Source organism: Arvicanthis niloticus, chromosome 6 (genome assembly GCF_011762505.2).
Source record: "Arvicanthis niloticus isolate mArvNil1 chromosome 6, mArvNil1.pat.X, whole genome shotgun sequence".
NCBI classification, from domain to species: domain Eukaryota; kingdom Metazoa; phylum Chordata; class Mammalia; order Rodentia; family Muridae; genus Arvicanthis; species Arvicanthis niloticus.
In genome coordinates this window covers 52,742,332-52,760,335 of record NC_047663.1, presented here as the reverse complement: position 1 = coordinate 52,760,335, position 18,004 = coordinate 52,742,332, and the positions used below count along the sequence as shown (strand labels likewise).

General features: G+C 44.5%; 1 protein-coding gene and 1 non-coding gene across 3 annotated transcripts; both read left to right on the top strand.

Annotated features, from left to right (window-relative positions):
* The first annotated feature begins 2,853 nt into the window (after positions 1-2,853).
* On the top strand, positions 2,854-17,540 carry Tmem107 (transmembrane protein 107). Of its 2 annotated transcripts, none has more exons than XM_076936552.1 (5): positions 2,854-3,094; positions 3,279-3,346; positions 3,429-3,529; positions 13,605-13,712; positions 15,508-17,540. In XM_076936552.1, the coding sequence occupies exons 1-4, from the start codon at positions 3,008-3,010 to the stop codon at positions 13,694-13,696; spliced, it is 348 nt and encodes a 115-aa protein (XP_076792667.1). In that variant the 5' UTR covers positions 2,854-3,007; the 3' UTR covers positions 13,697-13,712; positions 15,508-17,540. The 2 variants fall into 2 exon arrangements, with proteins under 2 accessions (XP_076792667.1, XP_034362259.1); XM_034506368.2 differs by lacking the exons at positions 13,605-13,712; positions 15,508-17,540 and adding exons at positions 4,332-4,428; positions 4,639-4,992 and having other exon boundaries at positions 2,858-3,094.
* LOC117712129 (U8 small nucleolar RNA) lies at positions 5,318-5,452 on the top strand. The gene has a single exon (XR_004607203.1). It is a non-coding gene; the product is annotated as a U8 small nucleolar RNA (small nucleolar RNA).
* Positions 17,541-18,004: the final 464 nt, after the last annotated feature.

The window sequence follows — 18,004 nt, the reverse complement described above, 5'->3', positions numbered from 1 at the left end:
AGAAAGAAAGAGCCGGGCGGTGAAGTAGTAGTAGTAAATAAATGTGGCTAGGAGTTAAGAGTGGCGGTGAACAAAAAAAAAAAAAAAGAAAGAAAGAAAGAAAGAAAGAAAGAAAGAAAGAAAGAAAGAAAGAGCCGGGCGGTGGTGGCACACGCCTTTAATCCCAGCACTTGGGAGGCAGAGACAGGCGGATTTCTGAGTTCAAGGCCAGCCTGGTCTACAGAGTGAGTTCCAGGACAGCCAGGACTAAACAGAGAAACCCTGTCTCGAAAAACCAAAAAAAAAAAAAAAAAAGAGTGGCGGTGAACACTTCTGACGCCAGCGCTCTGAAAACAGAGGCAGGAAGGTTTCTGTGAGTTCGAGGGCCAGCCTGATCTACATAGTGAATTCTAGGAAAGCTGGAAGTACATAGTGAGACACTGTCTCAAATCAACAAAACAAACCAACAAAAATGTTTGTTAGCCCTGGCTATCTTGAGTGTGCTACCACATGAAGCTAAGAGACGGCTTGATTAAGTTAATTAACTGGCTTATTTTTAAAGACTTTTTTTTGAGACCGGATCTCACTATGTACCTTCCAGTGGTCTTGGACACCCACAGACCTGTCTGCCTCTGCCTCTTGAGCTGTGTGCCACCATGCCTGGGAACTTATTTTAAATATCATGTATGAGTGTGTGCATTGAGTGTGAGTGTGTGTGTGTGTGTATGTGTGTGTATGTGTGTGTGTGTGTGTGTGTGTGTCCAGAAGAGGGCACTGGATCTGGAATTACAAGACGTTGTAAGCAGCATAATATGGGTGCTGGGAGCCGAATTTAACAAGAGTATTCTCTGCTCATTATTTGTTTCAATAGAGAGTTTCTCTGGGTAGCCTTGGCTGTCCTGCTTTGTAGATCAGGCTTGCTTTGAACTCACAGAGATCTGACTGCCTCTGCCTCCTGAGTACTAGGATTAACACCTGGTGCTGAGATTAATCACTGGGCCATCTCTACAATTTTTTTTTTAAAGAGACATTTTAGTTTCTTGGTTTTTTTGTGACAGGATCTTATGTAGCTTGGTCTAGAACTGACTGTATATCTTAGCACGGCCTTGAATTTCTGACTCTCTTTCTTCCACCTCCCAAATGCTGGGACTGTAGGTATTTTCCCCCATCCAGCTTGAAGGTTCAACTTTATATGAAAAAGTCATTATAAAGTTTCACCATAGAGGGGCTTGAGTGGAGTTTGGTAGTAAAGCAGTCGTTTGGCGTGGTTCAGACCCCGTGTTTGGTCCCCAGTGCATCCCACAGGCAGAAGTTTCAGTATGTAGGAGCTGAATATATAAGGACATTCACTGCTATAAATTATTCTTTATGTTTTAGGATGTCATTCAATGCATTGATGGTAACACTATAAGATTCAGAAGGGAAGGTGAGAGTATGGCTCAGTGGAGAGTGCTTACCTACCTATATGCAAGAGGCTCGAAACTTATCTCCAATACTGAAAAAAAAAATCAGGAAATTACACCTTTACAGTACTGTTGTTTAAGTTAGAAACCCTATACAAAATTTGCCAAGCATTCCACCACAGTCTTTTATAATAAGAGTGTGTGTGTGTGTGTGTGTGTGTGTGTGTGTGTATGTGTTGGGGGTTACTTTTGCCTGGTTTGGGATCTCAGATTAGGTTAAATTTGTCCTCCATTCATTCAGAAGAACTTCAGTCTGTCTTTCATGACTTTTACTAAAATAGGTTGACTCAAGTTCTAAATTTTCTCAATCATTGGCTTAGGAAAGGGAACCCCATTTATTACTTTAGGGAGACAGAAACATATTTCTTCTCTCCTCTCTGTCTCTGTCTCTCTCTATCTCTCTCTCTGCCAATTTCTTGGAACAAAAATTTAGGAATTATTTATTTTCAAAGCTTTCCCTTGATATTATTCTAGCGTTACCCTTTAATTAAAAAAAATTATATAGTATGCATTATCTTTCATGGGTTTGTTGTTATTTTGGTTGTTATCAATCTACCTGCCTAGAATCTAAACTGTAGGGATTTTATCGTCGTACTCTCAGAGCCAAGCACAGTGCCTGGCATCTGAGAGACATCAAATATTTGTTGAATGGATGAAATCCCTCTGAGTCTTGTCTTTGGGTTTAGAGGCACAAAGGAGAAGAAGTCTAATGGGCTGGGAGCTCCATCGTCAATGGGACTTGTGAACCCGCAAGGTAATGAGAACTTTCCGATCTTCAGAGATTTCATCCGAAGCCCCAAATCAGTCACGTCACACTACGAAGAGGTTCTTGGTCTGTAATTGAGCAATATCCGGGGCCTGACAGCTCAAAGCAGGAGTGAAATCATCGGTGGTGGGTCAGCCTCCTAGCCTGAGTTAAACCTCCCAGGGTCTCACAAGCTGTTCCAGTCCCTTGCTCCATTCTTCGCCCTTTCAGATCCCCTCGGTTCCGAGGCAGTCACCTCACGCACATTCTATTCTAACCATCCCAAGGCTGCTCATTTCTGCACTCGGCAAATCTCTCATGAAACCGAGACAAGTTATTCAGGGAGGAATTAAAGTCATTCTTCAGCAAACTTTTGGTCTAGGGTGGGAGGGGGAGTCCTCTGACAATCAGGGGCTGGGGGACTTGGTGCGACGGTGCGATAAGCTCGGCGGATCAGCCTCTCATCTCCTAGCGCCCAAGGCTACCACAGGAGCACAAGGGAACCACGGGAGAAGGGAGGATTTGGTGGTCCCGGGTGCTTCCTCTTGAATCCAACCCACGGGGACCAGGAGGTGAGCAAGGGCTCGCATATTGGGCCTAGAGTTGTCTGCAGAAGGAGCAGCACTATCGCGAGACTTCCGGAAACAGCTGCATGGCGCCTGCGGACGCAGTTACCCTGGCAACCGGGCGGCGCCTGAGCGCGCGGGAAGAAGGCTTAAGTAGAGAGGTCTGGCCTGCTTGCTCTGGGAGACTTGATGAGTGACCCACCTCAGACTTCCAACCTCAAAAACCACGGCCTCCGCTCTGGGTCCCTGAGGCCATGGGTCGGATCTCCGGGCTCGTGCCCTCTCGGTTCCTGACGCTCTTGGCTCATCTGGTGGTTGTCATCACTTTGTTCTGGTCCCGGGTAAGACGCGGACAGGGCGCGCGCGCGTGCCCTTCTGTCCCTCCCATTCTCATCTTGGAGTGGACCCAGCTCAGCTCAGTCCACTCCCACAGACCCACACAGTTGCTCCCGTTCCCCGGCCCCACCCCAACCAATCCCCGAAACACCTCCTTTGACATTTCTTTCTTTCTGCCCGGCTCACCAGGAAAGCAACATCCAGGCTTGCCTGCCTCTCAAGTTCACCCCCGAGGAATATGAGAAGCAGGACAACCAGTGAGCTCTTGGGACGGGGTGAGAGTACAAGGGTCTTCTACGGAATCCAGAAACCCTGGTCCAACCCCCTTTCTCTCTGCAGGCTGGTGGCAGCGCTCTGTCTCACCCTGGGCCTCTTTGCAGTGGAGCTGGCTGGCTTCCTCTCAGGAGTCTCCATGTTCAATAGCACCCAGAGCCTCCTCTGTATCCTTTCTGCCTGGCCAGCGTCCCCATGTGATTCATGTCCGTTACCACTCTTTCCACCTCTGTAGGCCTGTTGGGCACAAGTCTCTGCCCTGTGTGGCAGACCGAATCTCTCTAGGTGAGAGGTTTTAGACAGTGTTAGGGAATTAATAGAATTCAAACATTTGTTAAATCCTGATGTGAGCCAGGTTCTGGCGGTCCATGGGCTGGGAGTAAGACCATTTTATCCCGTTGGAGGAGGACGTAGATAAACATCTGTAAATCAGTGTGATACACAATATGCTGCAGGAGTGTGTAAAATACAAAGCACTATGGGAACTCAGAGGGAACCCAGAAAATGAAGCACATAGGAAGGTTCTTGATGCCCGGGCGTGGTGCTACAAACCTTTAATCCTAGCACTAGGGAGGCAGGAGCAGGCGAATCTCTAAGTTCGAAGCCAGCTTGGTCTACATAGTGAGTGAGTTCCAAGTCAGCCAGGGTTACATAGAGAGACCCTGTTTGTTTGTTTTTAAAAACGTAGCTGTTGACTTTTGAATTGTGGACAAGGAGGAGTGTGTATCAGACCTGTAGGTATTCTTGTGTGGCCTAGGGCATACGAGACATTAACCTTCCCAGAAGTGTACAGGGAGAGGTCCTATCAAAGCAAACACAGCTCTGGCCTCTTACACATAACTGCCCACAGAAGGCATGGCTGCCAACTCTGGTGCTTGTCTTAACGGAAGGGAACAAGCTGAACCCAAGTTCAGGTACCAAAGGGCCCATCACTTACCTATTCCTTTCCTTGACTCTGCTGTGTTTAAGCCATTGCAGCCCACTGTAGCGCGTCTGTAGCCCTCTCTTTCTTCATATTCGAGCGATGGGAATGTACCACGTACTGGTACATTTTTGCCTTCTGCAGGTGCCATAGTACCCAATATTTTAGAATGGGGTGGGGGATGATGGAAAGTCCCAAATCTGAAGATTTCCCCCACCCAGACTTTTCCTGCACATTTGCAATTGGTAGAGGTTTGAAGAGTTTACCCACCCCCTAACTCACTCGCATATAAGATTTGGGGGTTCGAGTGTTTGGGTTAGAAGGGGCTCTAAACCCATCCCCTACTTTTCACAGCGCCTTCCCAGCTGTCACTGAAACTGCATTATTCATCGCTGTCTTTGGGCTGAAAAAGAAACCCTTCTGATCACAACCCAGATGTAGGGACCAAGGCTGGAAAAGTGATGAGCTGTCTCCCATTGCTGGAAGAAGAAAGACAGAGGCTTCAGTTTTCTCTCGCCCTGGTCTTTTGCTCCTCCCAACTGCGGCTAAGCAGAGGATGGCAGTGTTGGGATAAGATCCCTCAAATCTTGGGTTATAATTTTATAGAGTTTTGTAATAAAATTCATTTTATACTAAAAACAAGGCTTATACAGAAGACCATTGGTGGCCCAAGAGGCTGGTGTAAATAAAGGCTTTTTTCTAGCCGCATGTATGTGAGCTAATAGGTGATGCTTCTATTTGGATTTTTACGGTACAAGATAGGCGGAAGTGAGTGGGCGGGGATATGCAAATAAGCATCTCACATAGAGTTTCCAATTTGCTGCATGGGAGCGGAGCATTCTGGGAGAATTTGGTTTCTCCCTTTTTGCGCCGAATGGAAAAATAAAACATTTCAAGCGACTATCAAATAGATGTTACTCTTGGGTTGCAAAAACTGTAAATCACTGGGTTCATGCTAAAGTGTCATATTCTCACCCTCCCTTTAATAGGAGATATCTTTACTTAATTAGGAATGGGCTCCCTTTTCTGTCTATCGTCAGGAGGTTAATCCTTACCTGTTCCTCCATTCGGAGGGCAGTAGAAAATGATGATTGGAGCTTGCATGATCTGCTGATTAGCATTTCCGTGTGATCAGGACCTGACAACATCCTGATTGCTCCTATCTGATTCCCTGACGATCACACTTATTTTCAGTATGCTGATTGGTAGACTTTTATAACCACGTTGTGTGTTTTGTCCTTAGCACTGTTCAGAACCATACCTTTGAGAATCGAATATGTGGTTATCTGATTGCTCCAACCTCACTTTTGTGGCGAGAGCAGCCAGCTTCTGGGAAGCACCTCAAGACCCCTCCTCGTGCTTACCAGAAGACGCTTTCAGATGACCCCTAAATTTACAGCACATCAATTCAAATCAATGACCTCCTTACTCCCTACTAACAGTTATGAGAAAGTAGATGTGATATGACTTGTACTTAGCTTTGGGCATACAGAGACAAAGTTTTCCAGTACTCCTAGATTTATTTAATTCTATAAATTGTACGTGCTACAAAAAAAAAAAAAAAAAAAAAAAAAAGATTTAGGATTTTCTTAGCAAAGCTTGAAGTTGTAACTTGAGAGCCACCAGAATGTTACATATGTCTCAGCTATTGCTGAGAAACTTAAGTGCAGCTCTGCGAGAAGCCCACACACACACCCTTGCATGTGTCTTACTGAACTTAGAAAAAATTACTTTTTCCAGGAGCTCTACTGACAGGTTGCCAAACATAACTCTTATTTAAATTAAACAGTGTGAACTTGCAATTAAGTAGGTTATATTTACACTGGAGATACAGCTAGCTCACCAGTAAGGGCATACTTGCTGTGCCTTGAGGTCCTAGGCAAAATCCTCAGCATAAAAAACTTACAGCAGCCAGGAATGGTGATCGTGCCCACAATCCCAACACTCAGTCTGCAGAAGCAAGAGCGCCACAAGTTCAAGGCTAGCCTGGTCTACATAGTGCATTTCCAGCAAGCCAGGGCTGCATAGAAAGTACCCTTTCCCCAACAAAACAACAGGAACTTGCTGCCCCTTGTAGGGATGGACAAGCTGGGCCAGGTCTTGAGGTCCCCTACTGCGTTCCTCCGGCATCATCTGTGTGAGGAGGGTGGCAGCTGAGCAGCTCAGGATAGAGGCTGAGCACAACCTGAGACATTCCCCGAGCAGCTGCAGGCTTAGAACTGCAGCAGGTCTGTCTGCGGAACGCTGAGAGTTTTCCTCTGTTAGCTGGATTGTCAAGTACAGATCGCTTTGACCCCAGAAAAGGTCTGCTCCTTTTTGTAGGCAAATCTCTCAAAGGTTTCTCAAAACACTTTTATGAAGCAGTGGATTTAAGAGCGCTAACTGTGAAGCCTGTAAGCCTCTTCCTTACAGCACAGTCTCCTGATCACAACTGTCACATCTACCCCTGACATTTCATGGGTCTCTGTTTCGCAAGGTTATATAGACATTGGTTGTAGGGTTTTACATACACACACAGGCTCACTTCAGTAGCACATACACTAAAACTGGAAAGACACAGGATTACCATGGCCTCTGTGCAAGGGGACACATTCCTGAAGCATTCCATACCTTTCAGTGACATTTTTCTGTAATTCTAAGACACTACATGTTGGGAGCCAACTTCTAGCAGAAAGTGGCTATCATCTTTGCAGCCATCTCCAGCCATATACCCTGACAAGAGACTTGTTTTTCAACAGCCTACAACAGCTGAGCACACTCTGATAACATCTTGTTTACCCCACATATCTTGTTTTGCTGTTTAGTGACCCCAGCTGCATGGTGCACATGGTAAAGTATCTTCAGCTGTGTTCTCCTGCTTGTGCTTATAAATACCCAGGATTTTCTTGCAAGGATGAGACAATAAGAGAAGAGGGACAATAAGAGAGAGAGAGTAGGGATGAAGGGGCAAGAAATGGAAGAATGGATACAAACCAGAGTGTGTGACCAAGTCTTGTTTCTCATTTATTGTCTCTCTAGTCTCCTCTTATTGTCTCCTTCCTTGGCTGTCCTGAAATGAGCTCTGTAGACCAGGGTGGCCTCAAACTTACAGAGATCCACCTGCCTTTACCTCACAAGTGCTGAGATTAAAAGTGTGCACCCGAATCACCCCAGAATTTCATAAATTTTAAAGAGATTAGCTGTATTCAGGAGGCAGAGGCAGGTGGATCTTTGAATTTAAGGCCAGTCTGGTCTACAGTGAGTGCGTTCTAGGATAGCTAGAACTGCACAGTGAGACAAAAAACAAAAGAGTAGAATTTACGTTAAAGAATCTTGTAGGAGGCTGAGGAGATGGTTATGAGGATCCAGGTTCAAATCCCAGCACCCACATGGCAGCTTACTCCTGTTCCAGGAAATCCATTGCCCTATTCTCTTTACCGTGACATTTGACATCTACTTGGAGCACAGATATGTGTGCAGGCAAATACTCATACACATAAAATACTAAAAGAATATTGTTTTAATCCCAGCATTTGGGAGGCAGAGGCAGGTGGATTTCTGAGTTCGAGGCCAGCCTGGTCTACAGAGTGAGTTCCAGGACAGCCAGGACTACACAGAGAAACCCTGTCTCGAAAAACCAAAAAAAAAAAAAAAAAAAAAGAATATTGTAGGGTCGTAGATATAGCTCAGCTAGAGTGGTTTAACTAGCATGACCATAGGTATCGCCCCCCCCCGAAGAGTATACTATTATTTGTATTGTCTAATAAAATATATAATAAGCTTATGTACATAAGCACATACTTTCCCAGAGATGCACCTGTCCAAACATTCCAAGAAAATTCTCATTACCAATTACTTCTTGGGGCTGGAAAGATGGCTCAGCTGTTAAGAATACTGACTGCTCTTTCAGGGAACCTGGGTTCAATTCCCAGCACCCACATGGCAGCTTACAACTGTCTAGTTCCAGGGGATCCAACACCCTCACACAGACAAATGTGCAAGCAAGACACCAGTGCACATAAAATAAAAATAAATTTAAACCTATTACTTCTTGTCCTCAAGCCCAGAGTGACTTGTGTGGTTTTAGCTCTCTTCTCTTTGTGTTATGTTGAACACTCCCCTCTTTTAAAATCTGTCTCTCAGTTGGCTTAGGAACAATGGTTTCCCTGGTTCATCTGGCATGTCTCTGCCTTTTCAACTTCATTCAGTAAATATTGTGTGCATGTTTGTTTATGGAGGGATACGTAGGTATGTGGCTGCATGTACATGTGGGTCAGTCACAGATCTCATTCGTCAGGAGCCGTTCATCTTGGTTATTTTGTTTTTGTTTTGAGATAGGGTCTCTAATTGGTACTTGCCCTGTGCTGGGGTTACAAGTATTTGCCTCATGCCTATACCTGGACTTTTAGGTGCTAGAGCTCAGATTCAGGTCTTCGTGCATACAAGACAAACACTGAGCTGAGCTATTGTCTCACTGTCCTACATTTAAAATAATAAAGTGTGCATGTGGCAATCACTGGGGACATAGTACTGTGTGCTGTCTCTCTTCTGCTTGCCCATTTATTTATGTTGGTGTTACTATCTCCTTGTTCTCCTCTTCTTCCTCTTCTTTTCCTTCCTCCTCTTTCTCCTCCTTTTCCTCCTCTGGCAGGGGTGAGGATTGAACTCACGACTTCATAGCATTTCCAGTCCCACCACCACTACTACTTCTTAATTACATTTTATTAATATTTTATACGCTTGTATGTATGCATGGTCACGTGCGTGTGGCGTTTAGAAGACAACCTACCAGAGTCGGTGCTCTCCACCCACCAGGTTGTTAGCCTTGGGAGCAGGTGTCTCTATCCTCTGAGTCATAACTTCTTTTTTCTTTGATACAAGGTCTCCTGTAGCTGAGGATGACCTTGAACATCTGATCCTCCTATCTCTGTCTCCCAAGTTGGGGTTAAGTGAAGGATTGTTTAACCACGCTCAGTTTTTGTGGTGTTGGGGATGAAACCTGAGGTCATGTGCATACTAGGCAAGAATTCTCCCAGCTGAAGTATGTCTTAGCCTCCCACCCCGAGTCACCTCTGTTGTTCTTAAACACCAGCCATCTGTGGAGCAGCAGTTCTGAACCCAGATGTTTCCCTGCTACCCAAAGTCAGTCACCTCCCTCTAGCCATAAGTCAACACCAGAGGACCTACCAGTTAGCATCTGAAATGGATTTTCATTTGCTATGACGTTAGTGGCTTTCTAGTTCTGAGGATTACTTGTTTATTTTTAGTTCTTTTCGAACAGGATCTCCTGTTACGTATTCCTGGCTGTCCCAGAACTTGCTGTATATAGATTGGGCTGGCCTTGAACTCACAGATCTGCCTGCCTCTGCCTCCTGCTTGCTGGGATTAAAGCTGTGTGCCAACATGCCCAGCTATAGATCTCAGGGCTGTTTTAGAGACTGTCTTTATACTCAGAGGAATGAAGCCTGCAGCCTGAACACTCAAAGATAGCTCTGAGGCTTGAGTCCTGAGGGTTCTCTCTCCTGCCATCTTATTCTGGATCTGTAGTTGTCTGGCACCTTTAGTGAGAGTGTGAAGTTTGTGGTGAATATGTTTCCTGCAAGGTTGGGGGTGGGCATCATGCAGATTGAGGAGCAGCTGGCTTTTGTTGAACTTGCTACTTCTCCGTAATAAATACTTGATGGGTTGTGGAAGAGTGTGCTTCAACTACCCATGAAAGGACCAAATTGGTTAATGTGAGTTCACAGACATTCTGGTGGGATTTCAAGGAAGATGGAGATGGTCCATGTGGGGATGGGGTAGAGGGAATAGAATCCCAGACCTCTGACATCTCCTCAGGACCTTTTCCATGGGTTGACTTGGTCATGAGGCACATGTTGTTTCCAGGTGTTCAGTATACATCCTCTTCCTGGTTACCCCACTCCATTTGCTTTTTGCAGCCCCTCCCCACCCCATTCTTAGTCTTTATGCTCAGTAAGAGCCTGCACTCACTCCCTCCTCATTTTCTTTTTGCCTCGGGGTAACCAGGTGGCCTAAACCTGGCTAATAACAGCATCCCGTCTTTCCTGCTCTGGTAATTAAACTTGGCAAGCCAAGGCTTGTGCTGCATATTTGGGAAAGAGAAGCTTAGGCTCTGTCTAAGGATTTTATTGTTGTGAAGAGACACTATGACCATGGCAACTCTTAAAAAGGAAAACATTTACTTGGGGCCAGGTTACAGCTTCAGAGGTTTAATCCATTATCGTCCTGGCGAGAAGCACAGTGCATGTGGCAGACATGGTGTTGGAGAAAGAGCTGAGACTTCTACATCTTTTTTTTTTTTTTTTTTTTTTTTTTTTTTGAGACAGGGTTTCTCTGTGTGGCCCTGGCTGTCCTGGAACTCACTCTGTAGACCAGGCTGGCCTCGAACTCAGAAATCCGCCTGCCTCTGCCTCCCAAGTGCTGGGATTAAAGGCCAGAGCCACCACCGCCCGACTGAGACATCTACATCTTGATCGATCCTCAGTCAGCAACAGGAGACTGAGATACACTGGCCAGACTTGACCTTCTAAGACCTCAAAGCCTGCCCCCACCATGACACACTTCCTCCAACAAGGTCATACCTCCTAGTAGTACACAACCCCTAAGGATTAAGCATGTGTGTACTTGAGTCTATGGGGGCCATTCCTATTCAAACCACCACAGGCTCTGATTTAAAAATTTTAAAAAAAGCTATAAAATAAACTCATTCAAACAGTGGGAAAGAAGTGCACTAGAAAGATGCCTCAGAGGGCAAAGGCTGGGGCAGCCCGTGAAGAGGACCCAGGTTCTGGGTTCTAGCACTAACATTACACAGCTCAAAACAACCTATAACTCCAATTACAGGGGACATGATACTTTTGGCCTCCATGGGCACCTGCACTGTGGACACACACACACACGTGCACACACACACACAATTTAAAAAAATAAAAATGACCAAGAATGGTAGCACATGCCTTTAGTCCCAGTACTCAGGAGGCAGGAGGATCTTTATGAGTTGGAAGCCATCTTGATCTACATAGCAAGCTCCAGGACATCTGGATTACATAAAGAAACCCTGTCTCAAAAATACATCGCTAAATGGATGGATGGATAGATAGATAGATAGATAGATAGATAGATAGATATTTTTTAAAACATAAAACAAAAAGACAGGTAGGGGCTGGTAAGATGACTCACTCAGTGGTTACAGGCACCTTCAGCCAAGCCTGATGAACTGAGTTTAATTGCTGGGACCCACATAAAGGAAATGATACTATTTTTTCCTCCGACAAAATAAGCCAATTCAAGCCAAACTAAAACATAAAGGCAGGTTTCTCAGGAGGGTTCAACTGTCCCAAGGAACAGGAACAAAACCAGGAAAGTCACCATGCAGACAGAGAAGTGTGTGTGTGTGTGTGTGTGTGTGAGAGAGAGAGAGAGAGAGAGAGAGAGAGAGAGAGAGAGAGAGAGAGAAAGAAAGACTGTGTACATAGGGAGAGAGAGAGCGTGAGTGCAAAACATCTGGATTATTATATAGTGAAGAGACTCCGGGGAACCTTGGGCTGAGAAGTTCAGGGAGGAATTCAGTGTGTGCCAACCATGCCTGTAACAGGCAGGGACTGAGAGCTGGGAGGACCTGGGGGCCAGCTCCTTTTTGGTATACAAAATATGCACCTCAGCTGGCTTGTCCCTTCCTGTTGCGTCTGAAACCCAACAGGGAGGAGTGAACCAGGTCTGACCTCTGACCTCCACATGTGTTGTTGGATGTGTACAACGGTACATCCACACACAAATACATGAATAAAATGTTAAAAATGCAATACAAGTGTAAAAGAAAAACAAAACCAAAATCCACACAGTGAAGTACACAGACTCATGGGGCACACTCCGAAATCTAGAAAGAGAACTAAGTGGAACGCAGCAGATACTAAGGATGCCATTTAAAAAAGACAAATTGGAGCCAGGTGTGATGGCATACACCTTTAATCCCAGCACTTAGGACACAGAGGCAGCTGGCTCTGTTGGAGGCCAGCCTGGTCTACAGAGCAAGATCTAGAACATCAAGGGCTACACAGAGAAACCTTGTCTTGAAAAAACAAAGAAAAAGAAACAAGTGTATTGCTTTTGATACATGATCATATGTGGCTCTAATCATTAATTTTTGATTATTGGGAAACAAATGTTTGGTTAGTATATCTATTTTATAAACCTATATACTAGGGTAGTGTCTCTTTAAATTCATTGTTTTCAACCAGGACTAGTCAGCTTTCTCTGTTGTTATTTGTTTGTTTTTTAGACAGGGTTTCTCTGTGTACCCTGGCTGTCCTGGAACTAGCTTTATAGTACAGGCTGACATGAGAAAGTTTAGGAAGCCCTGTTTTAATACATGGCCTTTGGGACATTTGAAACATATCTACCCTATAAGGCTGCTCTGCTGCTCAAACCTCTAATCCAGTGCTCAGGAGACTGAGGCAGGAGGATTAGTTGAGTTCAAGACCAGCCTAGAGTACACACAGAGAGAGAGACCATGTCTCAGACCTCAAACACACACACACACACACACACACACACACAAGAAAATAATAACTTTAAATATTTTTTATTAATTTTAATTATTTGTATGTGTCTGCATGTGTGCACTTGAGTAAAGGTACACTCATAGGTCAGAGACATTAGATCCACTTAGCAAGAGTTATAAGCAGTTATGAGCCACCCAGCATGGGTGCTGGGAACCCAACTTGGGTCTCCTGAAAGAACAGCAAGTACTCTTAACCATTGAGTCATTTCTCCATCCCCCAATAATTTTTTTTTTAGTTAAAATAGGCATGATGGTCCTAACTGTCTATAATCCCAGAACATGAGAGATAGAGGCAGGAGGATAGAGTAATCTATTACAAAGGGAGTTTGAAGCCAGTCTGGGTTATAGGAGACCCTGTCTCAAAATGACGATGATGACGATGAAGATGATGAACAAAGCAGAGGCCAGGTGGTGGTGGCCTTTAATCCCAGCACTCGGGAAGCAGAGGAAGTAGATCTCAGAGTTGAGGGCCAGCCTCATCTACAGAGTAAGTTCCAGGACAGCCTGGGCTACACAGGGAACACTTGTCTTGAAAAATCAAAACCAAGCATCTGCATAAGATGTAAGGGTAAATGGAAGGGCAGTAGTGTCTTACGTAATTTCCTCCGTGGCGGGGAGGGACAGCTGCCCTGCTGTCCGGAGCTTTGTCTTCTACCTGTGTAGCCTGGTTTTCGAAGAGCCAGCTGCAAATCCTTTTATCCGTCTTTCTCAGTGCTCCTAACACTGCCATGTTGAGCCTTAACCTGCGCTTTAACTCCAGCTTCTGACGTCATGCTACATATCAAAGCAACTTGGCAGCTTTCGCAGTGGGCCCTTCTCACTGCTACAGAGAGCAAGCTTGTTTCTCAGTAGAACTGGGGAAGCTGAGGTAAGAGGATGCCAAGTTCAAGACCAGCCTGAGCTTCATAGGGAAACCCTGCCTCAAAAACAAACAAATATTCAAAGGACTATGTATCTTTTTTTTTCTTTTGAGACAGGGTCTTACTGTGTTTCTTTTTTTTTTTTCTTTCTTTCTTTTTTTTTTTTTTTTTTTTTTTTGGTTTTTCGAGACAGGGTTTCTCTGTGTAGTAGTCCTGGCGGTCCTGATACTCACTCTGTAGACCAGGCTGGCCCCGAACTCAGAAATCCACCTGCTTCTGCCTCCCAAGTGCTGGGATTAAAGGCGTGCGCCACCACTGCCCTACCTGACCTAGTTCTTAACATTTTTTTCCTAATTATTTGTATGTGTCTGCATATGGATGTGTGCATGTGGGTGGGGGTGCCCACAGAGACCAAAGGCACTGGATCTCCTGGAGTCACTGGTGCTTGGAAACAGCCAGATGTGGGTGCCAGGAACTGAACTTGAGTTAACTGCTGAGCCATCTCTCTAGCCCTTAGAATTGTCTTTGTTGTTTTGAAACAGGATTTTGCTCTGTAGCCTAGGCTATGATCCCTGTCATAGTTAGTTTCAGCTGTTAACCTAAGTCTAGAGTCACCTGAGAAGAGGAACCCTCAAGTGAAGAATTGCCTCTGTCAGATTTGCCTGTAGGCCTCTGGGCATGCCTGATTGCCAATTGCCAATTGCCATAGGAGCACCTAGGCACTGTGGGCAGATGAGCGTAGGCTGTAGAAGAACAGTGGCTGAGGCGGTGGGCGGGGCGCTCTGGCTCTCATGGCCTCTGCTTCAGTTCTTACCTTGAATTCCTCCTACCTTGGTTTTCTTCAAGAATGAACTGAAGCCTGTAAGCTGTAGTAAATCCTTTCTTCACAGGCTGGTTTTAGTCAGTGCTTTATCACAGCAACAGAAAGCAAACTGGAGCAATCCCCCTGCTTCCTGAATAGCTGAGATTACAGGTGTGTGCTGCCATACTCGAGTCTGGGTAGTTTTTAAAATAAATTTTGAGTAGATTATATATTTACATATAAACATATAGCTTATATTTATGATAAGAAACCATTTCTGATAGAAGCCATAAAAGAATACTGGCACATTTAACTGTTTATGATGAATGTTGGGATGGGGTATAACACAATGGTAAGGGCTTGCCTAGGATGCACTTGACTCTCAGTTTAATCTTTAGCTCAAGACATCAGTAGTTTGGGCTGGCGGTGCCTGCTGGTAACTCAGGAGAGTGAAACAGGAAGATTTAAGTTTGAAACTAGCCTAGTGACTTAGGTGACACTTGTCAATAGAAACAAGCAAACAAATAACAAAATGTATACATAGTTTTAAAAATAGGCAAAAATAGGAAGCAAAAGATAGTATCTTAAGAAAGTATTTGTAAGTCATTTTGTAGAGAAAAAGTTAATGTTGACACAAAAATCTGTAAGTCTGTAAGAAAAGTACAAACAACTTAAAATCATACAGTCACTTTATGGGCATTTCACAGGTTAGGAGTTAAAAGAACTATTACACATATGAAGAGGCCTCATGTTATCCATCATAAAAGGGATGAAAATTGTGTATAGTTAATTAATTGATTTTTTTTTTTTCTTTTTTGGTTTTTCGAGTCAGGGTTTCTCTGTGTAGTCCTGGCTGTCCTGGAACTCACTTTGTAGACCAGGCTGGCCTCGAACTCAGAAATCTGCCTGCCTCTGCCTCCTAAGTGCTGGGATTAAAGGCGTGCGCTGCCACCGCACGGCTAATTAATTGAACTTTAAGATTTGTTTGTATTTATGTCTAGGTGTCCAAGCATGACAAGCATGCAGATGGCAGAGAGGGCCAGAAGGGGGCGCTGATCCTCTGGAGCTGGTGATAGAAGTTGTGAACTTCGGATGGTAGGGACTAGAAACCCTGGCTGGGTCCTCTAGAAGAACAGCAAATACTCAACCACTGAGCCAGCTCTGTAGTCCCAACTTACTAATATTGGCTGAAAAGTTTCATAGCATATTGGAGATGTGGAGAAACCTGTCTTACCTGTTTGCTGGGTGGGAAGAAAACTTGGTAGCACACCCGTAGATAGCAATTTGGGAGTACCCATCAAAAGCATATGCACCATTTGGTTTAGTATTTGTTTTTTCCAGATTTGTTAAATCCTTAGCTCAAAACTAGGGCTGAACAGGGTTCATCAGAGCCAGGCAGGCTCTCTACGAAGTGTGTTATGTCACCATCTTTTCAATGTATTTTACTTTTTCAGCTTGATACGTTGGGTCTCATGGGTTTCCCAAGCTAACCTTTAATTTACACTGTAGTCTAGAAAGGCCATAAACATATAATTCTCCTGCCTCAGTTTCCTGAGTTCCTGGGATTATAGGTTTCCCACTTTTCCCAGATCCTTGTATGGTTTGATTTTCCTTCTTTTTGGTGTTTTTGAGACATGGTTTCTCTGTGTAGCCCTGGCTGTCCTGGAACTCACTCTTTAGACCAGGTTGGCCTCAAACTCACAGAGATCTGCCTGCTTCTGCCTCCAGAGTGCTGGGATTGAAGGCGTGTTTTATACTGTGCCTGGCTTTGAAATAGAATTTTTATATTCAGGAATTCATTCTACACGTTTGCATAAAGGAAAGTCAGAATATGTGGAGTATTCTTTATATCTTTTCTTCATTTGGCAAAAGGTCACTAACAACCTAAAATGACCACCTATAGTGGATTGATTAAATTGCTTTATATCCCCATACAGAAGGATACTCCACAATCATAAAGACGTGAGTTGTGTGCCCTACATATAATGGAACAATCTCCAAGCTATGGTAAATGGAAAAGCAACGTGCAGAGCAGCATGTACAGATTGTTCATTAGGATGGATAATGAAAGCCTGTCTGGAAGCAGTGGGCACTGGTGGGTCAGCGGCTGGGAGACGGAGTAGCCAGGAGAAGAGCAGCTGTCTTTTGAACTATATGCTTTTTTGAAGAGCTGATACTCTGTGCACAAATGTTTGTGTTAATTAATTTGCCTCGAGTATAATGTCTACCTTTGTAGCCTGGTTGGGATCAAACTCATGGCAATGTCTCAGACTTGAGTGTTAAGATTACAGGTGTATGCCACTGTGCCCAATCTAAAAAAAAAAAAAAAATAGTTGGGACTCAGACACTCTACCATTGAGCTACAGTTCAGCCTAAATAACTCTTAATTTTATTTTACTTTGAGATGGGTCTCACTTTGTAGCTCTGGCTCTCACAGAGGTTTCAGTGTTTCTGCCTCCCTGGTGCTAGGAGACAAGGTCCATGCCACCACCCCAGGTCCTAAGTAACAGAGGACTAGTGAGCTGATTCTGCTTGGAAACTACATGCTGCCAAGCCTGACAGCCTGGTTTCAGTCCCTGTTCCCAACATGGTGGAAGAAGAAACTGATCCAGCGTGCTCTCTCCACCACAAATACAATAAATAAATTGTAATGAATATAATTAGTGACCTTTAAGCATCTGCCTTTCTAGGTTACCAGCTTGTGTTCACTCTCAGATGTGTCTTTTATTCTTAATAAACTCTATTTCTATCACTGAAAAAATAACTTTTAAAAAAACTTTTATTTATTTTCTTTCCCAGTTTCACATCATGCTCTCCAGTCCCACTCAGCTCCCTGTCCCCTCATATCTACCCTTCGCTCCTGAACCCCCCAAATAAAACACAAACAACAACAATGCAAAGCATAGAAAAAACATCTTGAAGTGGAAGCTGTATCATGTCAGGTGTATCCCACAGTGTATCACCCCATCCACATATCTCCACTTGGAAATGTTCATTGCAGTGAGTTATTGGTCTGGTTGGAGGCCTCTGGCTTCTGTGACGCCATCAATATTGGATCTTCGTTGGGACTCCTCCCAGTTGTCCTGTTTTTGTCCTGTGTCATGGAGATCCTGCAGCTTTGGATCAGCAGGACTGGCCCTTTCATACATCCTAGCTGTTCACAGATGATATAGATTTGGGGTGGGCCAATTCAGAGCCCCAAATCTGGGCCTGGGTAGTAGCTGAGCTGGTCAGCCCAGTGAAAAGGCAGAGCTCTCCAGCTCTGGCAAAGCCACTCAGTGCCACCATCCGAGGGAGATAGTGAGGACCATTGTTCTGATCATTCCTTATCCATTTGTCTGCCTTGTTCCTGACATTGTGCTTTGTACTTGGGTAGGAGAAGCTTCACAGATGAAGCAGATACCACTTAAAGCAACCCGGTGCCATGGCGTAGCCTTGTAATCCCAGCATTCAGGGACTAGCCTGAACTCTACAATGAGACCTTGTCTCAACAAAGAA